At 40.5% G+C, this 27,597-nt stretch overlaps 1 protein-coding gene and 12 non-coding genes across 13 annotated transcripts; 12 read left to right on the forward strand and 1 right to left on the reverse strand.

Annotated features, from left to right (window-relative positions):
• Positions 1–188: 188 nt before the first annotated feature.
• On the reverse strand, positions 189–277 carry trnay-gua (transfer RNA tyrosine (anticodon GUA)). Its single transcript is given in 2 exon segments — positions 189–224; positions 241–277. It is a non-coding gene; the product is annotated as a tRNA-Tyr (tRNA).
• A 722-nt stretch (positions 278–999) lies between these two features.
• On the forward strand, positions 1,000–17,270 carry ap2b1 (adaptor related protein complex 2 subunit beta 1). The gene is made up of 22 exons (XM_085421192.1): positions 1,000–1,107; positions 3,243–3,296; positions 3,413–3,518; positions 4,370–4,505; positions 4,797–5,042; positions 5,205–5,395; positions 5,546–5,767; positions 6,205–6,325; positions 6,443–6,538; positions 6,646–6,761; positions 6,932–7,097; positions 7,926–8,024; positions 8,264–8,523; positions 10,252–10,444; positions 11,242–11,283; positions 12,287–12,439; positions 12,525–12,670; positions 12,770–12,899; positions 13,278–13,362; positions 13,719–13,805; positions 14,553–14,707; positions 15,311–17,270. The coding sequence occupies exons 2-22, from the start codon at positions 3,260–3,262 to the stop codon at positions 15,383–15,385; spliced, it is 2,862 nt and encodes a 953-aa protein (XP_085277318.1). The 5' UTR covers positions 1,000–1,107; positions 3,243–3,259; the 3' UTR covers positions 15,386–17,270.
• Positions 17,271–18,556: 1,286 nt separating this feature from the next.
• trnay-gua (transfer RNA tyrosine (anticodon GUA)) lies at positions 18,557–18,645 on the forward strand. Its single transcript is given in 2 exon segments — positions 18,557–18,593; positions 18,610–18,645. It is a non-coding gene; the product is annotated as a tRNA-Tyr (tRNA).
• Positions 18,646–19,429: 784 nt separating this feature from the next.
• trnay-gua (transfer RNA tyrosine (anticodon GUA)) lies at positions 19,430–19,518 on the forward strand. The gene is given in 2 exon segments: positions 19,430–19,466; positions 19,483–19,518. It is a non-coding gene; the product is annotated as a tRNA-Tyr (tRNA).
• Positions 19,519–20,302: 784 nt separating this feature from the next.
• Positions 20,303–20,391, forward strand: trnay-gua (transfer RNA tyrosine (anticodon GUA)). Its single transcript is given in 2 exon segments — positions 20,303–20,339; positions 20,356–20,391. It is a non-coding gene; the product is annotated as a tRNA-Tyr (tRNA).
• Positions 20,392–21,175: 784 nt separating this feature from the next.
• trnay-gua (transfer RNA tyrosine (anticodon GUA)) lies at positions 21,176–21,264 on the forward strand. Its single transcript is given in 2 exon segments — positions 21,176–21,212; positions 21,229–21,264. It is a non-coding gene; the product is annotated as a tRNA-Tyr (tRNA).
• A 784-nt stretch (positions 21,265–22,048) lies between these two features.
• Positions 22,049–22,137, forward strand: trnay-gua (transfer RNA tyrosine (anticodon GUA)). The gene is given in 2 exon segments: positions 22,049–22,085; positions 22,102–22,137. It is a non-coding gene; the product is annotated as a tRNA-Tyr (tRNA).
• Positions 22,138–22,921: 784 nt separating this feature from the next.
• trnay-gua (transfer RNA tyrosine (anticodon GUA)) lies at positions 22,922–23,010 on the forward strand. Its single transcript is given in 2 exon segments — positions 22,922–22,958; positions 22,975–23,010. It is a non-coding gene; the product is annotated as a tRNA-Tyr (tRNA).
• Positions 23,011–23,794: 784 nt separating this feature from the next.
• On the forward strand, positions 23,795–23,883 carry trnay-gua (transfer RNA tyrosine (anticodon GUA)). The gene is given in 2 exon segments: positions 23,795–23,831; positions 23,848–23,883. It is a non-coding gene; the product is annotated as a tRNA-Tyr (tRNA).
• A 784-nt stretch (positions 23,884–24,667) lies between these two features.
• Positions 24,668–24,756, forward strand: trnay-gua (transfer RNA tyrosine (anticodon GUA)). Its single transcript is given in 2 exon segments — positions 24,668–24,704; positions 24,721–24,756. It is a non-coding gene; the product is annotated as a tRNA-Tyr (tRNA).
• Positions 24,757–25,540: 784 nt separating this feature from the next.
• On the forward strand, positions 25,541–25,629 carry trnay-gua (transfer RNA tyrosine (anticodon GUA)). The gene is given in 2 exon segments: positions 25,541–25,577; positions 25,594–25,629. It is a non-coding gene; the product is annotated as a tRNA-Tyr (tRNA).
• A 784-nt stretch (positions 25,630–26,413) lies between these two features.
• trnay-gua (transfer RNA tyrosine (anticodon GUA)) lies at positions 26,414–26,502 on the forward strand. The gene is given in 2 exon segments: positions 26,414–26,450; positions 26,467–26,502. It is a non-coding gene; the product is annotated as a tRNA-Tyr (tRNA).
• Positions 26,503–27,286: 784 nt separating this feature from the next.
• On the forward strand, positions 27,287–27,375 carry trnay-gua (transfer RNA tyrosine (anticodon GUA)). Its single transcript is given in 2 exon segments — positions 27,287–27,323; positions 27,340–27,375. It is a non-coding gene; the product is annotated as a tRNA-Tyr (tRNA).
• Positions 27,376–27,597: the final 222 nt, after the last annotated feature.

The raw sequence follows: 27,597 nt of genomic DNA on the forward strand, positions 1-27,597 counted from the left end.
GAAAAAAAAAACATGTAGTGCTGCCATCTTCTGTTTCAGTCCGTTATTACACTCTTAAATCCTACTACTTATTCCTGCGTCTTTTGGGATCTTACAAAGCTTCAAACGACGTGTCGACTATTAAATTAGTCGTCTACGATTTTAATAGTCGACATAATCGTGGCAGCCCTAAGTGGAATTGTAAAATCTCCTTCGAGCCGGAGTTGAACCAGCGACCTAAGGATTCCTGTTCCCATACACCTACAGTCCTCCGCTCTACCAACTGAGCTATCGAAGGGATCACATGTACAGTGTCTGGTTTGTTGGACCATCGGATACATGGGACCTGACAGAGTCTGTTTTGCAAGAATTCCATGTTTCAAGGACTTGAACATAACAAAACTGTATCTGTCTGATTCTACATGTTCCTTCATGCCTGAGGCACTGAACAGATTTCACATCAACATGAGTATCCTTCCTTTTTCCAACTCTTGGGCTGCGTTCAGACCCAGGGGAGTACTTTGCAGCTCCTGATTTGAAACTGCTTTGAAAAAGCCAGGACTGTACAGTGAAGGTGAAACGCTGATGTTATGGAATTCTTTTCCTGGCTGTGAGGACACGGCGAAATCCCTACCAAGAGTTCCCTCCAGTGTTGCATTCATGATCATAGGAAACCGTGCCGTCATATAGAGTCATTTATTATGTAATGTAAATTTCCCCTTTAAATACTAAAGTTTACACTGATTTATATTTGCCTGTGAATCCAATTACAAAAAAATATATAAACCCTACCGACCGATTTGTACACATGACCTCGAAACCGTGTGGTGTCATTGCCGTTAGTGGTTTCCTGGATTTGCATATACATTTTATATAATACATCATTTATATTCGCAGATCTTAACTATACAAACATCTACTAACAGCCGTTATAAAATCAACCAAATGTGTTCGCTGCAACAACGCATCCTGGTATTCTTTACCTCAGGAGGGAAGTTGTCCAGTTTCCGATGAGTGTGAACGCACCATCGTTATCCTGGTTCTCCATCTTCCTCCAAACAGACGAAGGAGCACCCTGCGTCTGACACCCAGTGGAATATTTTTCTCTTCTCACGTATACTCAGCAAGGTATGGGCGATATTATACAATACAGGACCTTCTTTTAACCTTGCTGTCATTGTGGTGTGATTTTGTATCGACTGTATTTTTGCAGGGCTGCTCATCGTTTAGCTACCGTAAAGGCAGCTCCTGGAAACTGGGCCGCTGCTCACGTTTCTATTTTGACTCCAGATTTAACATAACGAAATCTTGTCATATCGGACTGTAAACCCAGGTTGATGTTAGAAGTTGTCTGTGTTTGGAGTTTGTTGTTAATATTTGTGGTATCGCAGGAGGGAGCGGATGTATTTAGCATTTAGCTAACGCTAGCTAAGTGGAAGTGCTGTGCCTCCCGGTTAATTAAAGCTAACCTGATGTTTGTTGAGAGGTCAAACGTCGTCACACCCAGAAACACAGAGCAGTTAATGTCACCGTTAGATTAGAGTAGGTTCTTCTTCACCATACAGATGAAGAAAATGGCTAATGCCGGCTAAAGTAAAGGTTTAATTGTTTAAGATGTAACGCTAAGTACGTTTTCTTCAATGTAATAGCATGTTTTAGCTAGGGCTGTACAGATACATAAATGTGTGGTCATAGGTTTACATACAGTCATTATGGACATCGATATCATATGTTTGTGCTTTTAATGATTGCTCCGAACTTCGAATTCTTTTCCAGGTTTGCATGATTGTAGAGCTTACATCATTAATAACTCTGCAAAAGTTTGAAATTATGTTGGATTTTCTCTCATCCATACAGATTCAAATATATACATAAACCCCCATTAATATTTGGTTAAGTGTCCCTTAGTAAGTTGTATCTTCCCCAGATGCTTTTGCTAGCGATCAACAGCCATAATTCTTGACCACTCTTCTCGTCAGAATTGGTAAATAAATCTACCACCGCCGTGCTTTACAGCTGCCACTCTGTTCTTAGATTTGATAGCCCTGCCATTATTCCTCCAAACATATCTCTTGTCACTGTGGTCAAATAGCTCAATCGTTGTCTCATCTGACCATAAAACCTTTCTACAGAAGGCATTTTGCTTGACTATGTTTCAAATTGCAGTTGAGCTTGAAGCAAGGGAGCAGGTGAAAGAGAGCCTGGAGAGGCAGAGATATGCTCTAGTGGCACTGACAAAAAAGATGGAAGGCCAAGCTGGAGCTGTCAAAGCACAATATGCTCAGACCACACTGGACAGGATTAGAAATGAGTACAGAGGGACAGCACAGGTTGAGTAGTTTGGAGACAAAGTTACAGAGGCAAGGCTGAGATGGTTTGGACATGTGCAGAGGAGGGATAGTGGAAATACCAGACAAACAATGTTGAATAGGAAACTGCCAGACAGGAGGAAAAGAGGAAGACTGCAAAGAAAATAAAAATAATAAAATTCATGCATTTAACGAAGGAGGGCATGCAGAGGGTTGGCGTGACAGAGGAGGATGCAAGGGATAGGATGGCAGATGATCCTTTGTGGTGACCCCTAAAGGAATCATCTGAAAGAAGAAGAAAGGGGAATGAATAATAACAAAAACAAATTAAACATAATAAAATTGCATTCTGTACTTCCCTAGTGTGGTGCATTATGATAAAATTAAGTTGCCTATTTCAGAGTTTACTAGAACTTCATATACTCTGTAAAACAGTTGGGGGTGTATAATTCAGACATAAATGGTTCTCCTAACCTGTGCCAAACCCAGGATCCTCCATTACAATTCCTGAAAATAAAGCCATATTAATGAATCCAGACTATGCGATTACAGTGCTCTGTAGTCCACTGGTTGTGTTTAACACCACTCCAGCTAATATTTGGTATTTTGCTTGGGGCTCATAAGCTTTCATTTCCACAACGGATTTTGCTCAGTTATTTATTGAAAGGGGTGTTCTCCATACTTGTAGTGTAACCTTGTATATTTGTAAGGCAGTTATTCATACATTCATTTAGAAACTAAACACATCAGGTTGGTCTGTCATAGAAGAAACCTGTAACATTTTTAGATTGGTTACTGGCTGTTGCAGTGTACTATGTTGGAGGCAAACCTGATGACTGAATTTCATTGAACTACTTTGTGGCTTGTCACCACGCCACTTAGTCATATGGCAGCCTCACTGAATGATTATGTAATATTTTTTTAAATGTATATATCTATTTATTTTTTTTACAGAACTAAGGACCACAATCATGACGGACTCCAAATATTTCACAACAAACAAAAAAGGTGAGTATGATAGAGAAATTGTTTTTGTTCATGTAGGCATGTTAGAGATTGGAAATCTATGGCAGTGTATATATAAACAGTACTGCCGTCAACTCTTCATCTGATTCATCTTTCAGGGGAGATCTTTGAACTGAAGGCAGAGCTGAACAATGAGAAGAAGGAGAAGAGGAAAGAGGCAGTGAAGAAGGTCATTGCTGCCATGACTGTTGGCAAAGATGTCAGGTACACTGCATTTATGACATGCGCCACACAGGTCTATAATTATAACAGTGTGATAAGATAAGCAAATCAAAGTGACGTGGCGTCTGTGATTTCTCAGTTGCATTATGTGTTGGCACCGAATATCTTAAACAAGAAGAAAATTGTGTTGTGCTTACTGACCAACAGACAATTGGATTAAAGTCCTTCACTCTCCTAAGTAATTCAGCTGCTGATATTTAACTCTGAGTTTTGCTTTTGGAAAGCTGATTAGTCTCATCCTCAGTAGACTGATGTGTGGTCATTGTTTCCGGCTCTGCTTTTGTTTCCGCTGCTCTCTGCCAACTCCCAGGATATGTTCCTGGAACTGTCAGTGCTGCTAAGAGAGTAATAGTAAATAAAAGTCTCAGTATTGTTCAGGGGGCTCACTGCTTTGCTATTGATTGCCATCGGTCAAGGAAATCAGTCATTGCAAATTAAGAGAACACAGTAGCAGAGATTAAAAAATAGGAGAGAGCAGTTGCTAAGGTACTTGGAGCTCTGGCCATTTTCACTCTTTTTATATATCTGACTAGTAGCCTCAGAAATCAGGAGGTAAAAGTGTGAATGAAAGGATGTTTTTATTACTTTCAGGCTATTCAGACATCGTTATTGATGATCACTTTGCACACAGTGTTTTTTCACAGTGTGCTAAAGCTTTACAGACATTAATTAGTCATACTACAGTTGTATGATATGTCCGTTAAGCCGATTTGTACTGATGTGAGTTCAGGACAGTTACTCATGCAGTAAATTCACAGCTAGTGTGAGAGAACATGAAAGTGTCGCAACATTGTCTAGTACTCCTTTTTGAAGTCAATTTGCTTTGCTCTCAGTTCTTTGTTCCCAGATGTAGTCAACTGCATGCAGACTGACAACCTGGAGCTGAAGAAGTTGGTGTACCTCTACTTGATGAACTACGCCAAGAGCCAGCCTGATATGGCTATAATGGCCGTTAACAGCTTCGTCAAGGCAAGACAGAGAATGAACTGTTGATTAACGGCATCCTACACTAATCTGCACTAAGGCAGTTAAATCTAAAAATACTTTTTATTGTTTTCCTGCTACCATAGTTTGTCCATGCTGTTGCACAGGATCGATCAATGGGTTTCCTACATGCCAATAGGGATTAAGATTTTTGTACAGTTTTCAGATGTGTCTTGCACACAAGCTCATGATTTGCTCCAAATTACAAAGTGAGTTAGTTTTTTAACTTTGACGCCCATTGTACCTATGTAAAATCTTTCTTCGCCTATTCCTTAGGACTGTGAGGACCCCAATCCTCTGATCAGGGCTCTTGCCGTCCGCACCATGGGTTGCATTCGGGTGGACAAGATCACAGAGTACTTGTGTGAGCCACTGAGAAAGTGCTTGAAGGATGAGGACCCATATGTGAGGAAGACTGCAGCTGTTTGTGTAGCTAAACTTCATGACATCAATGCCCAGATGGTGGAGGACCAGGGCTTCCTGGACTCCCTGAGAGATCTTATTGCTGACTCCAATCCCATGGTAGGTCTCAGTACTTTACACCTCTATCTGTATCTTTCCCAAAGTTGTGTTAGTGCTTTAAAAATGCTGTTAGTTTCCTTTGGATTACTATTAAAGAATAATTAAGTTAATATAGAGTTAATTATTGTTGAAATCATTATTGTTTCATATCTTGCATTTTAGGTTGTGGCCAATGCAGTTGCTGCGTTATCAGAGATCAGTGAGTCTCACCCCAACAGCAACCTGCTGGACCTCAATCCACAGAATATCAACAAGCTGCTGACGGCCCTCAACGAGTGCACAGAGTGGGGACAGACCTTCATCCTGGACTGCCTGTCCAACTACAACCCCAAGGATGAGCGTGAGGCTCAAAGGTAGCAGTCCTGTCAACTTTTACTTAAAACTACACCATTTGTGATATTAATCAGAGTTAGAAAAATCCTTTTAAGACCAGAGATAAGCCCAGCATTATCACTACATGACACCACTGAAAATGATGAGATTTCTGCTTCTTCTCCTCAAAGCATCTGTGAGCGTGTCACCCCCCGGCTGTCTCATGCCAACTCAGCGGTGGTGCTGTCAGCTGTGAAGGTACTGATGAAGTTCTTGGAGCTGCTGCCCAAGGATTCTGACTACTACAACACATTGCTGAAGAAGTTATCTCCCCCACTGGTCACCTTGCTCTCCGGGGAGCCAGAGGTCCAGTATGTGGCTCTGAGGAACATCAACCTCATCGTCCAGAAGAGGTATATTGTCAGAAAGGACAGAGAAAGGTTTCAAGTTGAGCTGCTGGGTTTAATATTAACTCTAAAAATATTTTTAATATATAGATTTTGAAATTTGGTTATTTCCTTATTGTAATTTCTTCATATTTTACTGTGTTTGTTTGTTTACACACTCTTATGACAAGCAATTGGAAGCTGGGAAAGACAGATTTCTATTTTTGTTCTCACCACCTTTTAATGTATATTTTTTGTGTGTACACACTGAACTGAACCTTAGCACACACACAGGATAAACCTTCTTGTCTAGCAGCTTAAGGGCTATAGCAGGCAATATTACTCTATGACTGACACTTACATGCTTAGTTGCCTGCTACTTGAAAAGCATTAAATCCCTTCTTGGGATTTTTCTTTTGGACTAGGTGCCACACTATAATGTGTCATGTATTGATTTTGTGCAGGCCTGAGATCCTGAAGCAGGAGATCAAGGTGTTCTTTGTCAAATACAATGACCCCATCTATGTGAAACTGGAGAAACTGGACATCATGATCCGTTTGGCTTCTCAGGCTAACATTGCCCAGGTACTTCACAGAAAACAAGACTAAAAGTATATTGTAGCAATTAATTGTTCGAAAATCTTTAACATTATTTATAGAAAGTAGTTTTAAAATGATTCACTTCTGTTCTGTGATTTGCAGGTTTTGGCTGAATTGAAGGAGTATGCCACAGAGGTAGATGTGGACTTTGTGCGTAAAGCTGTACGAGCCATCGGACGCTGTGCCATCAAAGTTGAGGTGAGAATTATGGGCCCAGTGAGCTAAAATAATGATGTGTCATTAGTAATTTAAAACTCTTTTCTGGTAGTAAAGGTGACAGATGTTTCTGTCCTGTTTCCCTTCAGCAATCGGCAGAGCGCTGTGTCAGCACTCTGCTGGACCTGATCCAGACTAAGGTCAACTATGTGGTTCAGGAGGCTATTGTGGTCATCAGGGACATCTTCCGCAAGTACCCCAACAAGTAGGTTTCTCATTGAATGCGTGAAAAGTGTTTATCGAGTAACTATCCAGTGCTCTATATAAACCTTTTTAAAAAATTGATGGACTGTGTAGCTCACATGTGTACATGTCATTTCATGTGATGTGTAGTGTGTAGTCCGATTCTTACTTTAGAGATATGGTGTTCTTTAGGTATGAAAGCATCATTGCCACACTCTGTGAGAACCTGGATTCCTTGGATGAGCCTGACGCTCGAGCTGCCATGATCTGGATTGTTGGCGAGTATGCTGAGCGGATTGACAACGCTGATGAGTTGCTGGAGAGCTTCCTTGAGGGCTTCCATGATGAGAGCACTCAGGTAAGTTTATTTAAAAAAAAAAAATACTCATGTAAAATAAAATACACAGATTACGATACAATATACGAGAGCAGCATTACATATTTCAGAAAGGCTAGTCTTGCTTACAAAAAAACATTGAGTTGAATTTTAACAGTTTATCTAGAATAATAAAATGTTTTCATGTATTTTATCATTTTGACTTTTTTAACAATGTCAACAATGTTCCTATGATTTGTAATTATATTGTGTATTGTTATGAATTAAATAAGAAAGGTTTCAATAATCTTATAAGATAAGATAAGATAAGATAACCTTTATTAGTCCCACACGTGGGAAATTTGTTTTGTCACAGCAGGAGTGGACAGTGCAAAAGTTATGACGCAAAAATTAGAATACAATAAGAATAAATACAGTACACAGCTGTACAGAATAGAATAAAATAATATACTATATACAGTAGAATAAAATAGAATAAAAATGTACAATAAGATAAAAATAGAATACGAATGCTATATACAACTGAGTAAAAATACAACGATGCCAGAAAAGATTATTGCACTTAGTCTTATTGCACATGTGTGGATGTGTGTGTTTGTTCAGTTAAAGTCTTTGTTGTGGAGTCTGACAGCAGTGGGGAGGAAAGACCTGCGAAATCTCTCCGTCCCACACCGTGGGTACCGCAGTCTCCCACTGAAGAAGCTGCTCAGTGCTGTCACAGTCTGCTGCATGGGGTGGGAGACGTTGTCCAACAGGGATGACAGCTTAGCCGCCATTCTCCTGTCACTCACCACCTTGCATGTAAAACACAGCCATATTCCAATGGTGTGTGTGTGCTCGGACTTGCAGGTCCAGCTTACCCTGTTGACCGCCATTGTCAAGCTGTTCCTTAAGAAGCCATCAGAGACTCAGGAGCTGGTGCAGCAAGTCCTCAGCTTGGCCACTCAAGTGAGTCGTATATTTTATTCTGAAGAGGCTTTGCATGATTTTGATGACTTGTTCGGTTTCCCTCTCTCTGAGAAGTGTTTCTTTCTCTAACATATATGAAAGTATTATTCTCAGATATGTAGCTTTCTTAGCTGCCACTTTTGTAACGACTTGTGAAACTGTGGTCCTCACAATCTTCTGGTATGTGATTTCTGCCTATGTTGAGTATAACTTGCACAACGTGTTGACCTCCTATGCAGGACTCTGACAATCCTGACCTGCGTGACAGAGGCTACATTTATTGGCGCCTGTTGTCCACTGACCCCGTAACCGCTAAAGAGGTGGTGTTGTCAGAGAAACCCCTAATCTCAGAGGAGACCGACCTAATAGAGCCCACCCTACTGGATGAGCTTATATGCCACATTGGTTCCCTGGCCTCTGTGTATCACAAGCCCCCCAGCGCCTTTGTGGAGGGAAGCCATGGAATCCACCGGAAGCACCTTCCTGTTCAGCACAGCAGGTCAGACACTGTTTTCAGTGCCATACCAGTTCTACACAATGTCATGTCAGCTGCTTTTACCAGCTGTTGTTCTGGGTGCCGGACGCTGTCATGCAAAACTTTTATTGCTTTCACTACTAGTCCATTGTACTAATACATAGAGCTCATACTTTAATATATGGCTTTTTGGACATGATGGCCTGAAAGATCAGTGTAATAAAACGGTTGAATTTTTGAAATTCTTGAAAGGAGCTTAACTTTAATAATCACACTGGCGTAAACTGATTATATTCAGATATTTCATATTGGTCGCACTTTGCTTTGCTTCCATTTTCCATATATAAGAGGAAGTATTTATCCCTTCAGCAGTTCAGTTCTGTTGCATGGAAAATTTGCAAATTGGCCAGGAAGGTCAGTTCATGAAAATGTGTCATATGTCGAAATTGTGAGATAAAATTACACAACCTGTAATTGTTGAGGAGTAGATTTTGCTTGATCCCTGGTGTTTATAAGCAGAAACACTATAGTGGCTATCGTTGTACTTGTACCACTTCATAATTTCCAGGAATGTGCCCGTATTGATCTGTTTGACAACAAGCAGCTGAGTCTAAAGTCTAAACTGTTAAAATTAGTGCTACTTAAAAAAAAAAAAAAAGTAATTGGTGTGAGTGGTTTGATGTTTTTAAGATAAAGACAGAGTTTCTTATTCATCCAGCAGTTTAAAATGCAGTCTTCTGGTTTCAAAGCATTTGGTTTGGTTTCAAGAAAATGTTGGATAATACTTATTAATGTGATATTGTATGTTGTATATGTGAGCTGAGAACTGTTCAATTTGTTAATCATAGCTCAGTTTATGCTTTAAACTAGTTTCGAAAACAGGACATTGCCCAACTCTTAAGATATTGCCTCATGCCCCACTGATGTTGAAGAGTCAGGCAAAATCTTGTGTGAAAGAAGAATCTACAACAGGAAGCTGTGGACTTGAGGACTTTTAGATGAATTTCCGTTGAAGTGGATGTACTGTATTTGTCCCAGTTTAATAAGGAAATGTATTTACATAATGGAAACAAGTTTTATGATATAAAAAATTTGACATTTCTGTTCCAACACAGTGCTGTAGCACAAGGCCCTCTTTAGCAGTGTGCTTGTTTGCTGCTAGTTTAGCTCACAAGGTGAGATGGAAATCTCATGCAGCAGCCTGGACCCAATGGCCCTTTACTGCTCATCTTTGCCCACCTGCCTTCTTGTCTACTCTCCAGTAAATCTACTAAATGCAATAAAAACCTCCCCCAAATATAATGTTTAACTTCCTAGGACCTGGCGTCCACATATGTGGACATCACATTTTGGGTTATTTCGACCAAAATACTTAATTTTGCTCTACAAGGGACTGACATCCACCTACAAGGACAATATACTGCCACTGTTCTATCAAAATTTTAAACAAATATCCTCATATGTGGCTCTCATTTTTCTAAAAAACAAAAATCAGGTAAAAAACAAAACAAGAACTGGTAATTCTTTTGTTTTTACATTCATTGGGTCCCAATATGCCCAAATATCAAAGTTAAATTAAAAATGCATGCCTTAGGAGGTTAAAGAAAGTTGTTGCCGTGCTTCATAACTAAAGATTCTACTATTTTGCATTCTTTCATAATTTTCCAGTGATCTGTGATACTTTTGGAGCTCTTAGGATTTGAGTTTCCAAGTACATTTCATTTACCAGTCTACTGTTTTGCCTTACGACAGCATCGACACAGGTGAGAGCCCAGTGAGCGGTGGGCCAGCAGCAGCCATGGACCAGCCACATGTCATTCCCAGTCAGGGTGACCTGTTGGGTGATCTGCTGAACCTGGACCTGGGTCCTCCAGTCAATGTGCCCCAGGTCTCCTCCATGCAGATGGGTGCGGTGGACCTTCTGGGAGGAGGCCTTGACAGTTTGGTGAGCATGAGCATATTTATGCACACTTACTTTACTAAATTTAGGTAAAGATCCACTGAGCGATTGCACTTAATTGTCATTGCAGCAATGGGTCTTACGTGTTTGGCACGTTGTATGGAATAATAATAGACGTTTATACTGTTTTCAAGCTTTGACTCCCATTAGATCCTTCTATAGTTTACCAGTGCTGGTTACGTGATGCTACCTAGTGGTTATCACCATTCATTTTAATGACTCTTTCATCACATTAAGGAGGAAAGAGGCTGTGCAGGCAGTTGTAAAACATCTGGAAAGCTGAAATTTTCCCAAAAGAAATGGGTATATGATGAAAAGTTAGTTTTTCTTTGTTCCTCCTTAGGATTGTTATAGTTGAAGAAGACCTGTTCAGATCTTGTACCTGCTGACACCATTTTCTTTTCTACTGGGTTTTATGTGTTCATGCAAGTGCGCTTGTGATAAAAAGTAACTGTTATGCTCATATGCTGTATCTTGCTGTAACACAAATTTAAAATGTTTTAATACCGTAACATTGGCTCATAAACATGTTACTAGGTATTTGTCTTCTATTACCACTTCTCCGAGCTGCCGGAATATCTGGATTTCTTCATAATCTCCTTGCAGAGTGATTTTTTTTTTTAATGTCTAACCTACAATGCAGAGATTAATATTTCCCAGAAAGTGAGGGCTCCTCTTGATGGGTTATGGTTGCTAAGAAAGTCTCTGTCTCTGTCTTTGTGTCTTTGGTCTGTCGATAATGTTTGGATGCTGTCTTTGGTGGCCTCTCCTCTCTCCTGTAGCTGGGGGGAGACCTGGGCGGAGGTGTTGGGGGAAGTCCAGCAGTAAGTCAAGCCCTTCTGTTTGGCCGTCTGCATGCTGCATGCTTCCTGAATTTAACCCACCACACTCGTCTTACTCACGCATTTTTCAACAAGATGACCACACGGATGTTTTGAATGTTTTAGCCCATTTAAGTCTTTGATGGGACACACAAAGGCATACAGGGGCAAACTGAAAGCCTTCTCCTTCTGTCAGACATCAGGATGAATACATCACTTAGTTCTCTTTCTCACTTCCTGTTAAGACCTTCCTTAAATATTCATAGTGTGGGAATGCAGTAGACATTATATTTATGGTCATTTTTGGGGGTGGGGGGGTGGTGGTGACATGGCCACTGACACCATTTATAGGCTTTAAAGAAAGGAAGAGGTCATTGTGTAGTAATGAGGACGCAACAGATTTTACTGTGTTGTAGAGCCAATCATAGACTAGAAACCTCTTTTCTAAATCCTTTGTAATTTTTTGGGCAACCAATAATTACAACCACCTTATGAAAATAGTAGATTTTCATATTTTCCATCAATATCACTTTCAATATATCAATATATCATAATTTTTTCCATCAATTTGAACATATAAAAATATACACAGAACTGATATATTTGTTTATGCCCTCTTTTCCATACTCTTGTATGATTTTATACATTGTAAGAGGCTTAGTTAATATGATGTTAATTTGGACTTCTAATGTATTTTTTCAAATAATATTTTTTATAACAAATGGGCTCAAACAGGCAAAACAAAATTTTTACTCTTTTAAATTAATCTCACATTTGATTTTTTTGATTTGGCTAATCGTGATTTTGATGTGATTGAAATCTTGTTTTTGTTTTTTTTCTTCATAATCACAAAGACCAAATCAGTTGTTCTGGTCTAAGATTTTATTTTCTGTGTGACCCGTTTAGTAGATTTTAGTAAATTTCTCAAGTCTTCTGCGATACTTCATAAAATTATACTTTATTAGATTGTGTTTTGTGTGTGTTTTTGTTGTGATTTTTGTTGCAGGTGGGACAAAATTTTATCCCGTCATCAGTCCCCAACACTTTTGCTCCTTCACCTACACCTGCACCTCCTGCCACCAGCAGTGGCCTCAACGACTTATTTGAGCTTTCCACAGGCATGGCCATCACCACAGGAGGCTATGCAGTCCCCAAAGCAGTGAGTTCACGCAACTTTTTCTTGGAAGGTGTAACGTAAGTAAAACACTGTCTGTGTTATTGACTGCAGTTGTACTTTTTACCAGGTATGGCTTCCTGCAGTGAAAGCTAAAGGGCTCGAGATCTCTGGAACATTCTCTCGCCGTCAGGGTCACATGTACATGGACATGACTTTCACCAACAAAGCCCTACAACACATGACCGACTTTGCTATCCAGTTTAACAAGAACAGGTCAGTGATCTGACTCAACAGGAATGTCATGTCATTGCTTATTGCACTCTTTCAAAAACGTTTTAAAACTAACTTTAATATTAATATATGTTTCTGCAGTTTTGGGGTGATCCCCACCAGTCCTCTGCCCGTTCATACTCCACTGATGCCCAATCAGAGTATTGAGATCTCTTTGCCTCTTAACACCATTGGGCCAGTTATGAAGATGGACCCTCTCAATAATCTTCAGGTACAGCAGCACACAGTGGCCACACATTTTATCAGCAGTGGAACACATTTAAAGACCTGGCCAGGGACAGGTGTCTTGCTCTTTCTGTCTCTCTGAAATGTGTGTTTTGTTTTGTTTGGTTTTTTTTAATTATTATTTAGTGTGACATGGCCATTAGTTCAGAAATAATTTCTCAGCATCTTGCAAAAAATGAAAATTCCAGGGTGTTTGCACTCAGTACAAGAATTGGAAACTGAGAAAAACAGCTAGCCCTCATAAAATATATTTTAGAAACTGATGTTTAGTTTACAGTTTTAACCTGATTGAATGCAAATGTTGGTATATTGGTTGTTATACTCAAGATGTCAAACTTACCATGTTCTCTTGTCTTTCCTATAGGTGGCTGTAAAGAACAGCATTGATGTGTTCTACTTCAGCGTACTCATCCCTCTCAATGTATTCTTTGTTGAGGATGGAAAAATGGGTAAAATTCTTAAAACCTTTTAAAACAGCAACAACAGTGTGGTACTATTCCTTAAATGGCTAATTATATTCCTCACAGCTATTGAAGCTTGACAAACATTGCTGTTACTTGGGAAATGTATATTCAGTCTGCTTTTGGGCTGTAAAAGTATGTTATAGGCAACTGAAACCTACCTTATTGTGAAGTGTAATTTCTATGGAATGAAAAGAATTCCTTCATCTCTAATAATAGATCTGAATAGAATCAAACAAAACAGTAAATCATTTAAAGGGCTTTGAATTATCAATGTCAGTGGTTTGAAACATCCAACACTTTCTACATCACTGCTGTCGGATATTTTGTTTTTTCTTCTTCAGAGCGACAGGTGTTCCTGGCTACTTGGAAAGACATCCCAAATGAGAATGAGCTACAGTATCAGATAAAGGACTGCCACCTTAATGCAGGTAGACAAATTTGTCAAAAATCTCATGAGCATGTTAAATTATTTTTACCTGCTTGTTTATTGTTTTCTTTCTCGTCCTCATAACTTGGCTCTATACTTCTTTATTTGGTAGTTTCTCTAACATATCAAAATATTAGACAATGCTTTTACTCGTGCAAAATATGGCAAATGGCACAATGATGCATTTTTGAAGTAGTTTTTCTTTGTTTCAATGATTGAATACAATTTAAGCTAACCATATCATCAGCGTGGTTGCATTAAATATATAGATGACTGATTAACACATTCTCAGCTCAGTGTTTAAAAACCTCTGTTATTTTTAAGACATCAAAAATACTCCAACTTATCCAAAAAGCCTTATTTCTCTCTGTTTTCTTTCTCCACCCGCATGCTTATCTTTGGATACTCTTTCTTTTTAACCAATGCTGAACATCTCCTTTCCTTTAAAAAAGTTCACAATATTTTTGCCACTATAATCCTAGCATTCTGATAGCTAAAAGTTGACCAAAGCAGTACTACTTTCAGAATATCTGTCCAGCTTTACTGACATCTAAAGGTTGAAGTTGATTAAAATCCTCACAAACCTAGTTTACCCTTTGCCAGTAGTGGACTTTGTATTAGCCCATGCATACATTAGTGTGAGTTCCTTAAAGTGATTATGGTTCCAGTAGTGATAGCACCCTCTTGTGTGTGTGTTTTTATGTGAGTGAGGTGTAATCATAATCTGAGAAACCTTCCGGTCTTGCAGACACAGTTTCAGGGAAGCTGCAGAATAACAATATCTACACCATTGCCAAGAGAAATGTAGAAGGCCAAGACATGCTCTACCAGTCCCTGAAGCTAACCAATGGCATCTGGATCCTGGCTGAGCTCCGCATTCAACCTGGCAACCCCAACTACACGGTATAGCATCACAAGATTTACATTTTGACGCGCTGTTCTGGGTTTTAAAAAGTAATGAGGAAAGTTTCACCTTCGCTTACAAAGATTTTCTTGTTTTAGCTGACCACCAGTTAAAAGTTCAAAGTAACTATAAATACAGTGAAAATCAGTAAGTCATGGTATAGAATATAGTGAATCCAGAAAATAACCAGTATTTATTTATTTATTTTAACTTATACTACTCGAAAAGCAGCTAATGATTTTCAAATAATTACCGGTTATTTGTGTTAATGAGCTGATCATTTCAGTTGTGGACAAAAAGTGAGAATGCTGTAATAAAATGGTAAGGGAATACAATTACACAGCACTACCCTTCAGTAGGGGAAGCACGCTACAATATTCGTACAAGATCCTGACCCACATCCTGACCTTCCTTGTACATAGCACAAATCCTCAAAGTAAAATGGGAAAAGCACTGTCAATAACATCCCTCGTTCCAGTTTTACTCCTTTATTCCTCAGTTGGTCAGTATAAGCAGTGTAAACAGAGCTGTGATTGAGCATCTTTATAAATGTGTGAGTGAGTGCGTCTCCCTTTATAACTCTGCTCTCCTTTTGTCCACAGCTCTCTCTGAAGTGTCGGGCTCCAGAAGTGTCTCAGTACGTCTACCAGATGTACGATTCTGTGCTGAAGAATTGACGCACTTCACCACTTGTCGACTCTGCTTCATCCTGACAACAAACCGCAGTGTTTTTTTTGTTTTGTTTTGTTTTTTTTATTTTATTTTTTTGTATGTGCAGCTGACTGCCAAAACAAGAGAATCCAAACAGTAAAAGATGGATACTAAGCAATTTTGGAGATTGTGTTTTTCCTCAAAGTGATCAACAGGGTAAATGTGAGATGAGACAAAGGGTATTGGGAGTGATTATCAAGCGTACTGTTGACATTTCCTTTATTTTGGCAGTTGAAAGCATCATTAAAATCCTCTTAATTCTACCCCCTATTTTTACATCTCAGTGAAAACCATTCCATCCTTAACATTACGTCTTATTGTTGTGAAGATGTGATTAATGATGAAATTGTCCTGAGTGGGGACTTGCTTTGTTCAGCTCGCACTTCTTTTAATTTAGATCCACTTTTGACGCTTTCTTTGCTTCAGTTGTACCTCCAGAGTCACAGCAGTATTCTGTTGTTTTGAGACCAGAAACATCTGTCTGACTGCTTCTGCCACATCTGGTGGGATCACTTACAATTTGTGCAATTTGTTTAGAAACAAATGTCAACTTTTCTCCCCTTACTGTGAAGCATTGTACACTAATTGAGAAACTTAGCGATAAGTTAGCAACCCTGTAATTGCAAAATCTAGGCATTTCATTGTTTCCTTATGCCATTTATGGTCTTTCTGGCAGAGGCGTTTACAACCATCCGGTCTTCACAAAGCTCTAAATCCTTTTAATGACACTCCACCTTATCCTTTTCTTGTTAAAGCGTTCGTAAGCAGTTCGCTGTGCTGGTTCTGATATTAAACAACTTCAGTATAACATTTTATGAAGTGCTCTTCAAAAATTAAATAAATCCATAAGCAAAGGAAAAGTTACACTGTTTAGTCTTCTGATGAGCAGGTGGCATAAAGGACATTGATGGGTTTAAATTCTTAAAGTTTTACAACCACTACAAAAGCAAGAGCAGCCAATTTTGTGTTCACACTCCAGTGCCACTCTGTTTCCGGTTATTTGCTTGACACGATTTTTTTTTTTTTTCTTCTCCTCCTCCTCTTTTCTGAAACGGTCCCATTTACTGCAGCCACACTTTTCACAACTATATTTTCATTCCTATTTATTGTGCATCTACCTCTCTGTGTTTTCTTTTCACAGGTGTTATTGTTGCATTAGTTTCATTTCCTTGATGTGCTTTACATGTCATTTGAATGCCAGTGTTTTTATTTTTTATTTTCTTGGGGGGATTTTCATGTAATGCTAAACTGTGGGAAATCCGCCAAGTCAGATTCACAGGACCACACATTTACAAAAATGAATTGCCAAGTTTATTTTTATTACTCTCAAAAGAATCCTTATAAAGTTGGCATAGTGTGAGCTATATGAACATTAGAGTACATATACCCAAACCCCCAGAGTTGTACTGTAGGCCAGTAATGGTGTAGTAAGAAAATGTTTAGTAACTATGTATAAAAATGAAGCAAAAATGCTTTCTCCCTATCCCAGTGTGTCAGTTGTGTTGGTGACGTACATGAGATGAGAACATTAATGTGCCTGCATGAGCTCGCTGTCATTTTACCCTTTCTTAATTTCAGCTGTGGATTTCCTCAAGTCTGAAATTCTGCTCCTAACCTACGTTTCATTGTAGATCCCATTAGTTTTTTATTTGTTTGTTTTTTTTCTAAACACAGCATCGTCTTAAACACACTCCTGCAAATAGAAATGTTTCCAGCAGCACAGAATGTGGGCCGAGGTCGGTCACGGCATCTTATGAAATGGAAAAGTTTGTGTCATTGCTGTAAGCTTGTTGTAAATGATTTGTTACTGTCACAGTACCACATCTTGTGTCAATAAATCGTCAAATCCTTGGTGGTGGTGCATGGTTGTTGTTTTTTTATTTTTATTTGTGTGTTTTGTAAGTCATGTGCAGCACAGCAGACCTGAAAAAGGGGGTGAGTGGTACAGAGGACTGCAGGTGGAAGATAAAGGGTATCCTTTCGTTACCTTTCATCTCCATGTTGAGGAAGTTGCTTTGGCTTTCTGTTTATCAGAAACATGAGAGCAAAGAGGGCTGCAGCTCTACCGTGCTGTGGATTCTTGCTAAGAGACTTAATCACACTCAAAAGTCTCCCAGAATTAAATAGTTGCCCCAAAGTACACTATTATTAACCTTTACCTACATGACCGGTTGCAGCAGATAGCCCCCCTCCCTCAGCCTTCCTGTTAAAAGGATGTTTTTCCTTCCCACTGTTGCCAAACTGCTTTCTCATGTGGGGTCATATGATTGTTAGATTCTCTACCTATTGTATGATCTGCTGTACAATATAAAACGCCTTCACGCGACTGTTGTTGTGATTTGGGGCTATTTTAATAAAGTTGAATTAAATTCACCTTGGAAATATCAAAACAGCTTCCTAACAAAACTTAATTGCAATGGCGTGTAATACCATTTCATAGTATAGCTGTACTCCTTTGAGTGATCAGTTGGAAAAGCAAAGACTTCTCTGTGTGTTGGAAGAAGACATGTTTCCTCCCACTTTACTCTAGTTTTCAGTCAGAAAGTAGGGCCAAGTCCTTAGGTCAAAAAAGACTGATCTACATTAAAGGTCGCTGACATTAAACTCCCACCGTCCTATAATCAAGTATACATTTGAGGGACACTGTAGGTGTATGGGAAATATCAAAACAGCTTCCTGTACTCCCTTTGACTTGATAAGGTGAAGGGTTCTAAGTCAGTAGCTATAGGTGCCCATGCAGTGTAACACACAGCGAACATAAGACATGTTCCAGACAGGTTAGGACAATTTTCAGAGAAAAAGTTGGGTGCAATCCCATGGTCCAACAGCGTTGGATCTACCAACAGTAAGGTAAGTGACATTCAAAAAAACACAGTCCTATGCTCTAGTATCAATTTCTCAAAATTGCTCCCTGTACTCCCCTGCGTCTGAACGCAGCCCAAGAGTTGGAAAAAGGAAGGATACTCATGTTGATGTGAAATATGTTCAGTGCCTCAGGCATGAAGGAACATGTAGAGTCAGACAGATACAGTTTTGTTATGTTCAAGTCCTTGCAACATGGAATTCTTGCAAAACACAGACTCTGTTAGGTCCCATGTATCCGATGGTCCAACAAACCAGACACTGCACATGTGAGCCCTTCGATAGCTCAGTTGGTAGAGCGGAGGACTGTAGGTGTATGGGAACAGGAATCCTTAGGTCGCTGGTTCAACTCCGGCTCGGAGGAGATTTTACAATACCTTCTGTCTGTTCTGATTGAACGCAGCTAAAAACGAAAAAATTGATTGCAATGGCGTGTAATACCATTTCATAGTATAGCTGTACTCCTTTGAGTGATCAGTTGGAAAAGCAAAGACTTCTCTGTGTGTTGGAAGAAGACATGTTTCCTCCCACTTTACTCTAGTTTTCAGTCAGAAAGTAGGGCCAAGTCCTTAGGTCAAAAAAGACTGATCTACATTAAAGGTCGCTGACATTAAACTCCCACCGTCCTACAATCAAGTATACATTTGAGGGACACTGTAGGTGTATGGGAAATATCAAAACAGCTTCCTGTACTCCCTTTGACTTGATAAGGTGAAGGGTTCTAAGTCAGTAGCTATAGGTGCCCATGCAGTGTAACACACAGCGAACATAAGACATGTTCCAGACAGGTTAGGACAATTTTCAGAGAAAAAGTTGGGTGCAATCCCATGGTCCAACAGCGTTGGATCTACCAACAGTAAGGTAAGTGACATTCAAAAAAACACAGTCCTATGCTCTAGTATCAATTTCTCAAAATTGCTCCCTGTACTCCCCTGCGTCTGAACGCAGCCCAAGAGTTGGAAAAAGGAAGGATACTCATGTTGATGTGAAATATGTTCAGTGCCTCAGGCATGAAGGAACATGTAGAGTCAGACAGATACAGTTTTGTTATGTTCAAGTCCTTGCAACATGGAATTCTTGCAAAACACAGACTCTGTTAGGTCCCATGTATCCGATGGTCCAACAAACCAGACACTGCACATGTGATCCCTTCGATAGCTCAGTTGGTAGAGCGGAGGACTGTAGGTGTATGGGAACAGGAATCCTTAGGTCGCTGGTTCAACTCCGGCTCGCAGGAGATTTTACAAAACCTTCTGTCTGTTCTGATTGAACGCAGCTAAAAACGAAAAAATTGATTGCAATGGCGTGTAATACCATTTCATAGTATAGCTGTACTCCTTTGAGTGATCAGTTGGAAAAGCAAAGACTTCTCTGTGTGTTGGAAGAAGACATGTTTCCTCCCACTTTACTCTAGTTTTCAGTCAGAAAGTAGGGCCAAGTCCTTAGGTCAAAAAAGACTGATCTACATTAAAGGTCGCTGACATTAAACTCCCACCGTCCTACAATCAAGTATACATTTGAGGGACACTGTAGGTGTATGGGAAATATCAAAACAGCTTCCTGTACTCCCTTTGACTTGATAAGGTGAAGGGTTCTAAGTCAGTAGCTATAGGTGCCCATGCAGTGTAACACACAGCGAACATAAGACATGTTCCAGACAGGTTAGGACAATTTTCAGAGAAAAAGTTGGGTGCAATCCCATGGTCCAACAGCGTTGGATCTACCAACAGTAAGGTAAGTGACATTCAAAAAAACACAGTCCTATGCTCTAGTATCAATTTCTCAAAATTGCTCCCTGTACTCCCCTGCGTCTGAACGCAGCCCAAGAGTTGGAAAAAGGAAGGATACTCATGTTGATGTGAAATATGTTCAGTGCCTCAGGCATGAAGGAACATGTAGAGTCAGACAGATACAGTTTTGTTATGTTCAAGTCCTTGCAACATGGAATTCTTGCAAAACACAGACTCTGTTAGGTCCCATGTATCCGATGGTCCAACAAACCAGACACTGCACATGTGATCCCTTCGATAGCTCAGTTGGTAGAGCGGAGGACTGTAGGTGTATGGGAACAGGAATCCTTAGGTCGCTGGTTCAACTCCGGCTCGGAGGAGATTTTACAAAACCTTCTGTCTGTTCTGATTGAACGCAGCTAAAAACGAAAAAATTGATTGCAATGGCGTGTAATACCATTTCATAGTATAGCTGTACTCCTTTGAGTGATCAGTTGGAAAAGCAAAGACTTCTCTGTGTGTTGGAAGAAGACATGTTTCCTCCCACTTTACTCTAGTTTTCAGTCAGAAAGTAGGGCCAAGTCCTTAGGTCAAAAAAGACTGATCTACATTAAAGGTCGCTGACATTAAACTCCCACCGTCCTATAATCAAGTATACATTTGAGGGACACTGTAGGTGTATGGGAAATATCAAAACAGCTTCCTGTACTCCCTTTGACTTGATAAGGTGAAGGGTTCTAAGTCAGTAGCTATAGGTGCCCATGCAGTGTAACACACAGCGAACATAAGACATGTTCCAGACAGGTTAGGACAATTTTCAGAGAAAAAGTTGGGTGCAATCCCATGGTCCAACAGCGTTGGATCTACCAACAGTAAGGTAAGTGACATTCAAAAAAACACAGTCCTATGCTCTAGTATCAATTTCTCAAAATTGCTCCCTGTACTCCCCTGCGTCTGAACGCAGCCCAAGAGTTGGAAAAAGGAAGGATACTCATGTTGATGTGAAATATGTTCAGTGCCTCAGGCATGAAGGAACATGTAGAGTCAGACAGATACAGTTTTGTTATGTTCAAGTCCTTGCAACATGGAATTCTTGCAAAACACAGACTCTGTTAGGTCCCATGTATCCGATGGTCCAACAAACCAGACACTGCACATGTGAGCCCTTCGATAGCTCAGTTGGTAGAGCGGAGGACTGTAGGTGTATGGGAACAGGAATCCTTAGGTCGCTGGTTCAACTCCGGCTCGGAGGAGATTTTACAATACCTTCTGTCTGTTCTGATTGAACGCAGCTAAAAACGAAAAAATTGATTGCAATGGCGTGTAATACCATTTCATAGTATAGCTGTACTCCTTTGAGTGATCAGTTGGAAAAGCAAAGACTTCTCTGTGTGTTGGAAGAAGACATGTTTCCTCCCACTTTACTCTAGTTTTCAGTCAGAAAGTAGGGCCAAGTCCTTAGGTCAAAAAAGACTGATCTACATTAAAGGTCGCTGACATTAAACTCCCACCGTCCTACAATCAAGTATACATTTGAGGGACACTGTAGGTGTATGGGAAATATCAAAACAGCTTCCTGTACTCCCTTTGACTTGATAAGGTGAAGGGTTCTAAGTCAGTAGCTATAGGTGCCCATGCAGTGTAACACACAGCGAACATAAGACATGTTCCAGACAGGTTAGGACAATTTTCAGAGAAAAAGTTGGGTGCAATCCCATGGTCCAACAGCGTTGGATCTACCAACAGTAAGGTAAGTGACATTCAAAAAAACACAGTCCTATGCTCTAGTATCAATTTCTCAAAATTGCTCCCTGTACTCCCCTGCGTCTGAACGCAGCCCAAGAGTTGGAAAAAGGAAGGATACTCATGTTGATGTGAAATATGTTCAGTGCCTCAGGCATGAAGGAACATGTAGAGTCAGACAGATACAGTTTTGTTATGTTCAAGTCCTTGCAACATGGAATTCTTGCAAAACACAGACTCTGTTAGGTCCCATGTATCCGATGGTCCAACAAACCAGACACTGCACATGTGATCCCTTCGATAGCTCAGTTGGTAGAGCGGAGGACTGTAGGTGTATGGGAACAGGAATCCTTAGGTCGCTGGTTCAACTCCGGCTCGGAGGAGATTTTACAATACCTTCTGTCTGTTCTGATTGAACGCAGCTAAAAACGAAAAAATTGATTGCAATGGCGTGTAATACCATTTCATAGTATAGCTGTACTCCTTTGAGTGATCAGTTGGAAAAGCAAAGACTTCTCTGTGTGTTGGAAGAAGACATGTTTCCTCCCACTTTACTCTAGTTTTCAGTCAGAAAGTAGGGCCAAGTCCTTAGGTCAAAAAAGACTGATCTACATTAAAGGTCGCTGACATTAAACTCCCACCGTCCTACAATCAAGTATACATTTGAGGGACACTGTAGGTGTATGGGAAATATCAAAACAGCTTCCTGTACTCCCTTTGACTTGATAAGGTGAAGGGTTCTAAGTCAGTAGCTATAGGTGCCCATGCAGTGTAACACACAGCGAACATAAGACATGTTCCAGACAGGTTAGGACAATTTTCAGAGAAAAAGTTGGGTGCAATCCCATGGTCCAACAGCGTTGGATCTACCAACAGTAAGGTAAGTGACATTCAAAAAAACACAGTCCTATGCTCTAGTATCAATTTCTCAAAATTGCTCCCTGTACTCCCCTGCGTCTGAACGCAGCCCAAGAGTTGGAAAAAGGAAGGATACTCATGTTGATGTGAAATATGTTCAGTGCCTCAGGCATGAAGGAACATGTAGAGTCAGACAGATACAGTTTTGTTATGTTCAAGTCCTTGCAACATGGAATTCTTGCAAAACACAGACTCTGTTAGGTCCCATGTATCCGATGGTCCAACAAACCAGACACTGCACATGTGATCCCTTCGATAGCTCAGTTGGTAGAGCGGAGGACTGTAGGTGTATGGGAACAGGAATCCTTAGGTCGCTGGTTCAACTCCGGCTCGGAGGAGATTTTACAATACCTTCTGTCTGTTCTGATTGAACGCAGCTAAAAACGAAAAAATTGATTGCAATGGCGTGTAATACCATTTCATAGTATAGCTGTACTCCTTTGAGTGATCAGTTGGAAAAGCAAAGACTTCTCTGTGTGTTGGAAGAAGACATGTTTCCTCCCACTTTACTCTAGTTTTCAGTCAGAAAGTAGGGCCAAGTCCTTAGGTCAAAAAAGACTGATCTACATTAAAGGTCGCTGACATTAAACTCCCACCGTCCTACAATCAAGTATACATTTGAGGGACACTGTAGGTGTATGGGAAATATCAAAACAGCTTCCTGTACTCCCTTTGACTTGATAAGGTGAAGGGTTCTAAGTCAGTAGCTATAGGTGCCCATGCAGTGTAACACACAGCGAACATAAGACATGTTCCAGACAGGTTAGGACAATTTTCAGAGAAAAAGTTGGGTGCAATCCCATGGTCCAACAGCGTTGGATCTACCAACAGTAAGGTAAGTGACATTCAAAAAAACACAGTCCTATGCTCTAGTATCAATTTCTCAAAATTGCTCCCTGTACTCCCCTGCGTCTGAACGCAGCCCAAGAGTTGGAAAAAGGAAGGATACTCATGTTGATGTGAAATATGTTCAGTGCCTCAGGCATGAAGGAACATGTAGAGTCAGACAGATACAGTTTTGTTATGTTCAAGTCCTTGCAACATGGAATTCTTGCAAAACACAGACTCTGTTAGGTCCCATGTATCCGATGGTCCAACAAACCAGACACTGCACATGTGAGCCCTTCGATAGCTCAGTTGGTAGAGCGGAGGACTGTAGGTGTATGGGAACAGGAATCCTTAGGTCGCTGGTTCAACTCCGGCTCGGAGGAGATTTTACAAAACCTTCTGTCTGTTCTGATTGAACGCAGCTAAAAACGAAAAAATTGATTGCAATGGCGTGTAATACCATTTCATAGTATAGCTGTACTCCTTTGAGTGATCAGTTGGAAAAGCAAAGACTTCTCTGTGTGTTGGAAGAAGACATGTTTCCTCCCACTTTACTCTAGTTTTCAGTCAGAAAGTAGGGCCAAGTCCTTAGGTCAAAAAAGACTGATCTACATTAAAGGTCGCTGACATTAAACTCCCACCGTCCTACAATCAAGTATACATTTGAGGGACACTGTAGGTGTATGGGAAATATCAAAACAGCTTCCTGTACTCCCTTTGACTTGATAAGGTGAAGGGTTCTAAGTCAGTAGCTATAGGTGCCCATGCAGTGTAACACACAGCGAACATAAGACATGTTCCAGACAGGTTAGGACAATTTTCAGAGAAAAAGTTGGGTGCAATCCCATGGTCCAACAGCGTTGGATCTACCAACAGTAAGGTAAGTGACATTCAAAAAAACACAGTCCTATGCTCTAGTATCAATTTCTCAAAATTGCTCCCTGTACTCCCCTGCGTCTGAACGCAGCCCAAGAGTTGGAAAAAGGAAGGATACTCATGTTGATGTGAAATATGTTCAGTGCCTCAGGCATGAAGGAACATGTAGAGTCAGACAGATACAGTTTTGTTATGTTCAAGTCCTTGCAACATGGAATTCTTGCAAAACACAGACTCTGTTAGGTCCCATGTATCCGATGGTCCAACAAACCAGACACTGCACATGTGAGCCCTTCGATAGCTCAGTTGGTAGAGCGGAGGACTGTAGGTGTATGGGAACAGGAATCCTTAGGTCGCTGGTTCAACTCCGGCTCGGAGGAGATTTTACAATACCTTCTGTCTGTTCTGATTGAACGCAGCTAAAAACGAAAAAATTGATTGCAATGGCGTGTAATACCATTTCATAGTATAGCTGTACTCCTTTGAGTGATCAGTTGGAAAAGCAAAGACTTCTCTGTGTGTTGGAAGAAGACATGTTTCCTCCCACTTTACTCTAGTTTTCAGTCAGAAAGTAGGGCCAAGTCCTTAGGTCAAAAAAGACTGATCTACATTAAAGGTCGCTGACATTAAACTCCCACCGTCCTACAATCAAGTATACATTTGAGGGACACTGTAGGTGTATGGGAAATATCAAAACAGCTTCCTGTACTCCCTTTGACTTGATAAGGTGAAGGGTTCTAAGTCAGTAGCTATAGGTGCCCATGCAGTGTAACACACAGCGAACATAAGACATGTTCCAGACAGGTTAGGACAATTTTCAGAGAAAAAGTTGGGTGCAATCCCATGGTCCAACAGCGTTGGATCTACCAACAGTAAGGTAAGTGACATTCAAAAAAACACAGTCCTATGCTCTAGTATCAATTTCTCAAAATTGCTCCCTGTACTCCCCTGCGTCTGAACGCAGCCCAAGAGTTGGAAAAAGGAAGGATACTCATGTTGATGTGAAATATGTTCAGTGCCTCAGGCATGAAGGAACATGTAGAGTCAGACAGATACAGTTTTGTTATGTTCAAGTCCTTGCAACATGGAATTCTTGCAAAACACAGACTCTGTTAGGTCCCATGTATCCGATGGTCCAACAAACCAGACACTGCACATGTGAGCCCTTCGATAGCTCAGTTGGTAGAGCGGAGGACTGTAGGTGTATGGGAACAGGAATCCTTAGGTCGCTGGTTCAACTCCGGCTCGGAGGAGATTTTACAATACCTTCTGTCTGTTCTGATTGAACGCAGCTAAAAACGAAAAAATTGATTGCAATGGCGTGTAATACCATTTCATAGTATAGCTGTACTCCTTTGAGTGATCAGTTGGAAAAGCAAAGACTTCTCTGTGTGTTGGAAGAAGACATGTTTCCTCCCACTTTACTCTAGTTTTCAGTCAGAAAGTAGGGCCAAGTCCTTAGGTCAAAAAAGACTGATCTACATTAAAGGTCGCTGACATTAAACTCCCACCGTCCTACAATCAAGTATACATTTGAGGGACACTGTAGGTGTATGGGAAATATCAAAACAGCTTCCTGTACTCCCTTTGACTTGATAAGGTGAAGGGTTCTAAGTCAGTAGCTATAGGTGCCCATGCAGTGTAACACACAGCGAACATAAGACATGTTCCAGACAGGTTAGGACAATTTTCAGAGAAAAAGTTGGGTGCAATCCCATGGTCCAACAGCGTTGGATCTACCAACAGTAAGGTAAGTGACATTCAAAAAAACACAGTCCTATGCTCTAGTATCAATTTCTCAAAATTGCTCCCTGTACTCCCCTGCGTCTGAACGCAGCCCAAGAGTTGGAAAAAGGAAGGATACTCATGTTGATGTGAAATATGTTCAGTGCCTCAGGCATGAAGGAACATGTAGAGTCAGACAGATACAGTTTTGTTATGTTCAAGTCCTTGCAACATGGAATTCTTGCAAAACACAGACTCTGTTAGGTCCCATGTATCCGATGGTCCAACAAACCAGACACTGCACATGTGATCCCTTCGATAGCTCAGTTGGTAGAGCGGAGGACTGTAGGTGTATGGGAACAGGAATCCTTAGGTCGCTGGTTCAACTCCGGCTCGGAGGAGATTTTACAATACCTTCTGTCTGTTCTGATTGAACGCAGCTAAAAACGAAAAAATTGATTGCAATGGCGTGTAATACCATTTCATAGTATAGCTGTACTCCTTTGAGTGATCAGTTGGAAAAGCAAAGACTTCTCTGTGTGTTGGAAGAAGACATGTTTCCTCCCACTTTACTCTAGTTTTCAGTCAGAAAGTAGGGCCAAGTCCTTAGGTCAAAAAAGACTGATCTACATTAAAGGTCGCTGACATTAAACTCCCACCGTCCTACAATCAAGTATACATTTGAGGGACACTGTAGGTGTATGGGAAATATCAAAACAGCTTCCTGTACTCCCTTTGACTTGATAAGGTGAAGGGTTCTAAGTCAGTAGCTATAGGTGCCCATGCAGTGTAACACACAGCGAACATAAGACATGTTCCAGACAGGTTAGGACAATTTTCAGAGAAAAAGTTGGGTGCAATCCCATGGTCCAACAGCGTTGGATCTACCAACAGTAAGGTAAGTGACATTCAAAAAAACACAGTCCTATGCTCTAGTATCAATTTCTCAAAATTGCTCCCTGTACTCCCCTGCGTCTGAACGCAGCCCAAGAGTTGGAAAAAGGAAGGATACTCATGTTGATGTGAAATATGTTCAGTGCCTCAGGCATGAAGGAACATGTAGAGTCAGACAGATACAGTTTTGTTATGTTCAAGTCCTTGCAACATGGAATTCTTGCAAAACACAGACTCTGTTAGGTCCCATGTATCCGATGGTCCAACAAACCAGACACTGCACATGTGATCCCTTCGATAGCTCAGTTGGTAGAGCGGAGGACTGTAGGTGTATGGGAACAGGAATCCTTAGGTCGCTGGTTCAACTCCGGCTCGGAGGAGATTTTACAATACCTTCTGTCTGTTCTGATTGAACGCAGCTAAAAACGAAAAAATTGATTGCAATGGCGTGTAATACCATTTCATAGTATAGCTGTACTCCTTTGAGTGATCAGTTGGAAAAGCAAAGACTTCTCTGTGTGTTGGAAGAAGACATGTTTCCTCCCACTTTACTCTAGTTTTCAGTCAGAAAGTAGGGCCAAGTCCTTAGGTCAAAAAAGACT

The sequence above is a fragment of the Rhamphochromis longiceps genome, linkage group LG10 (genome assembly GCF_057381845.1).
Source record: "Rhamphochromis longiceps isolate RC_006_pf linkage group LG10, R_longiceps_female_GT1.1, whole genome shotgun sequence".
NCBI lineage: Eukaryota > Metazoa > Chordata > Actinopteri > Cichliformes > Cichlidae > Rhamphochromis > Rhamphochromis longiceps.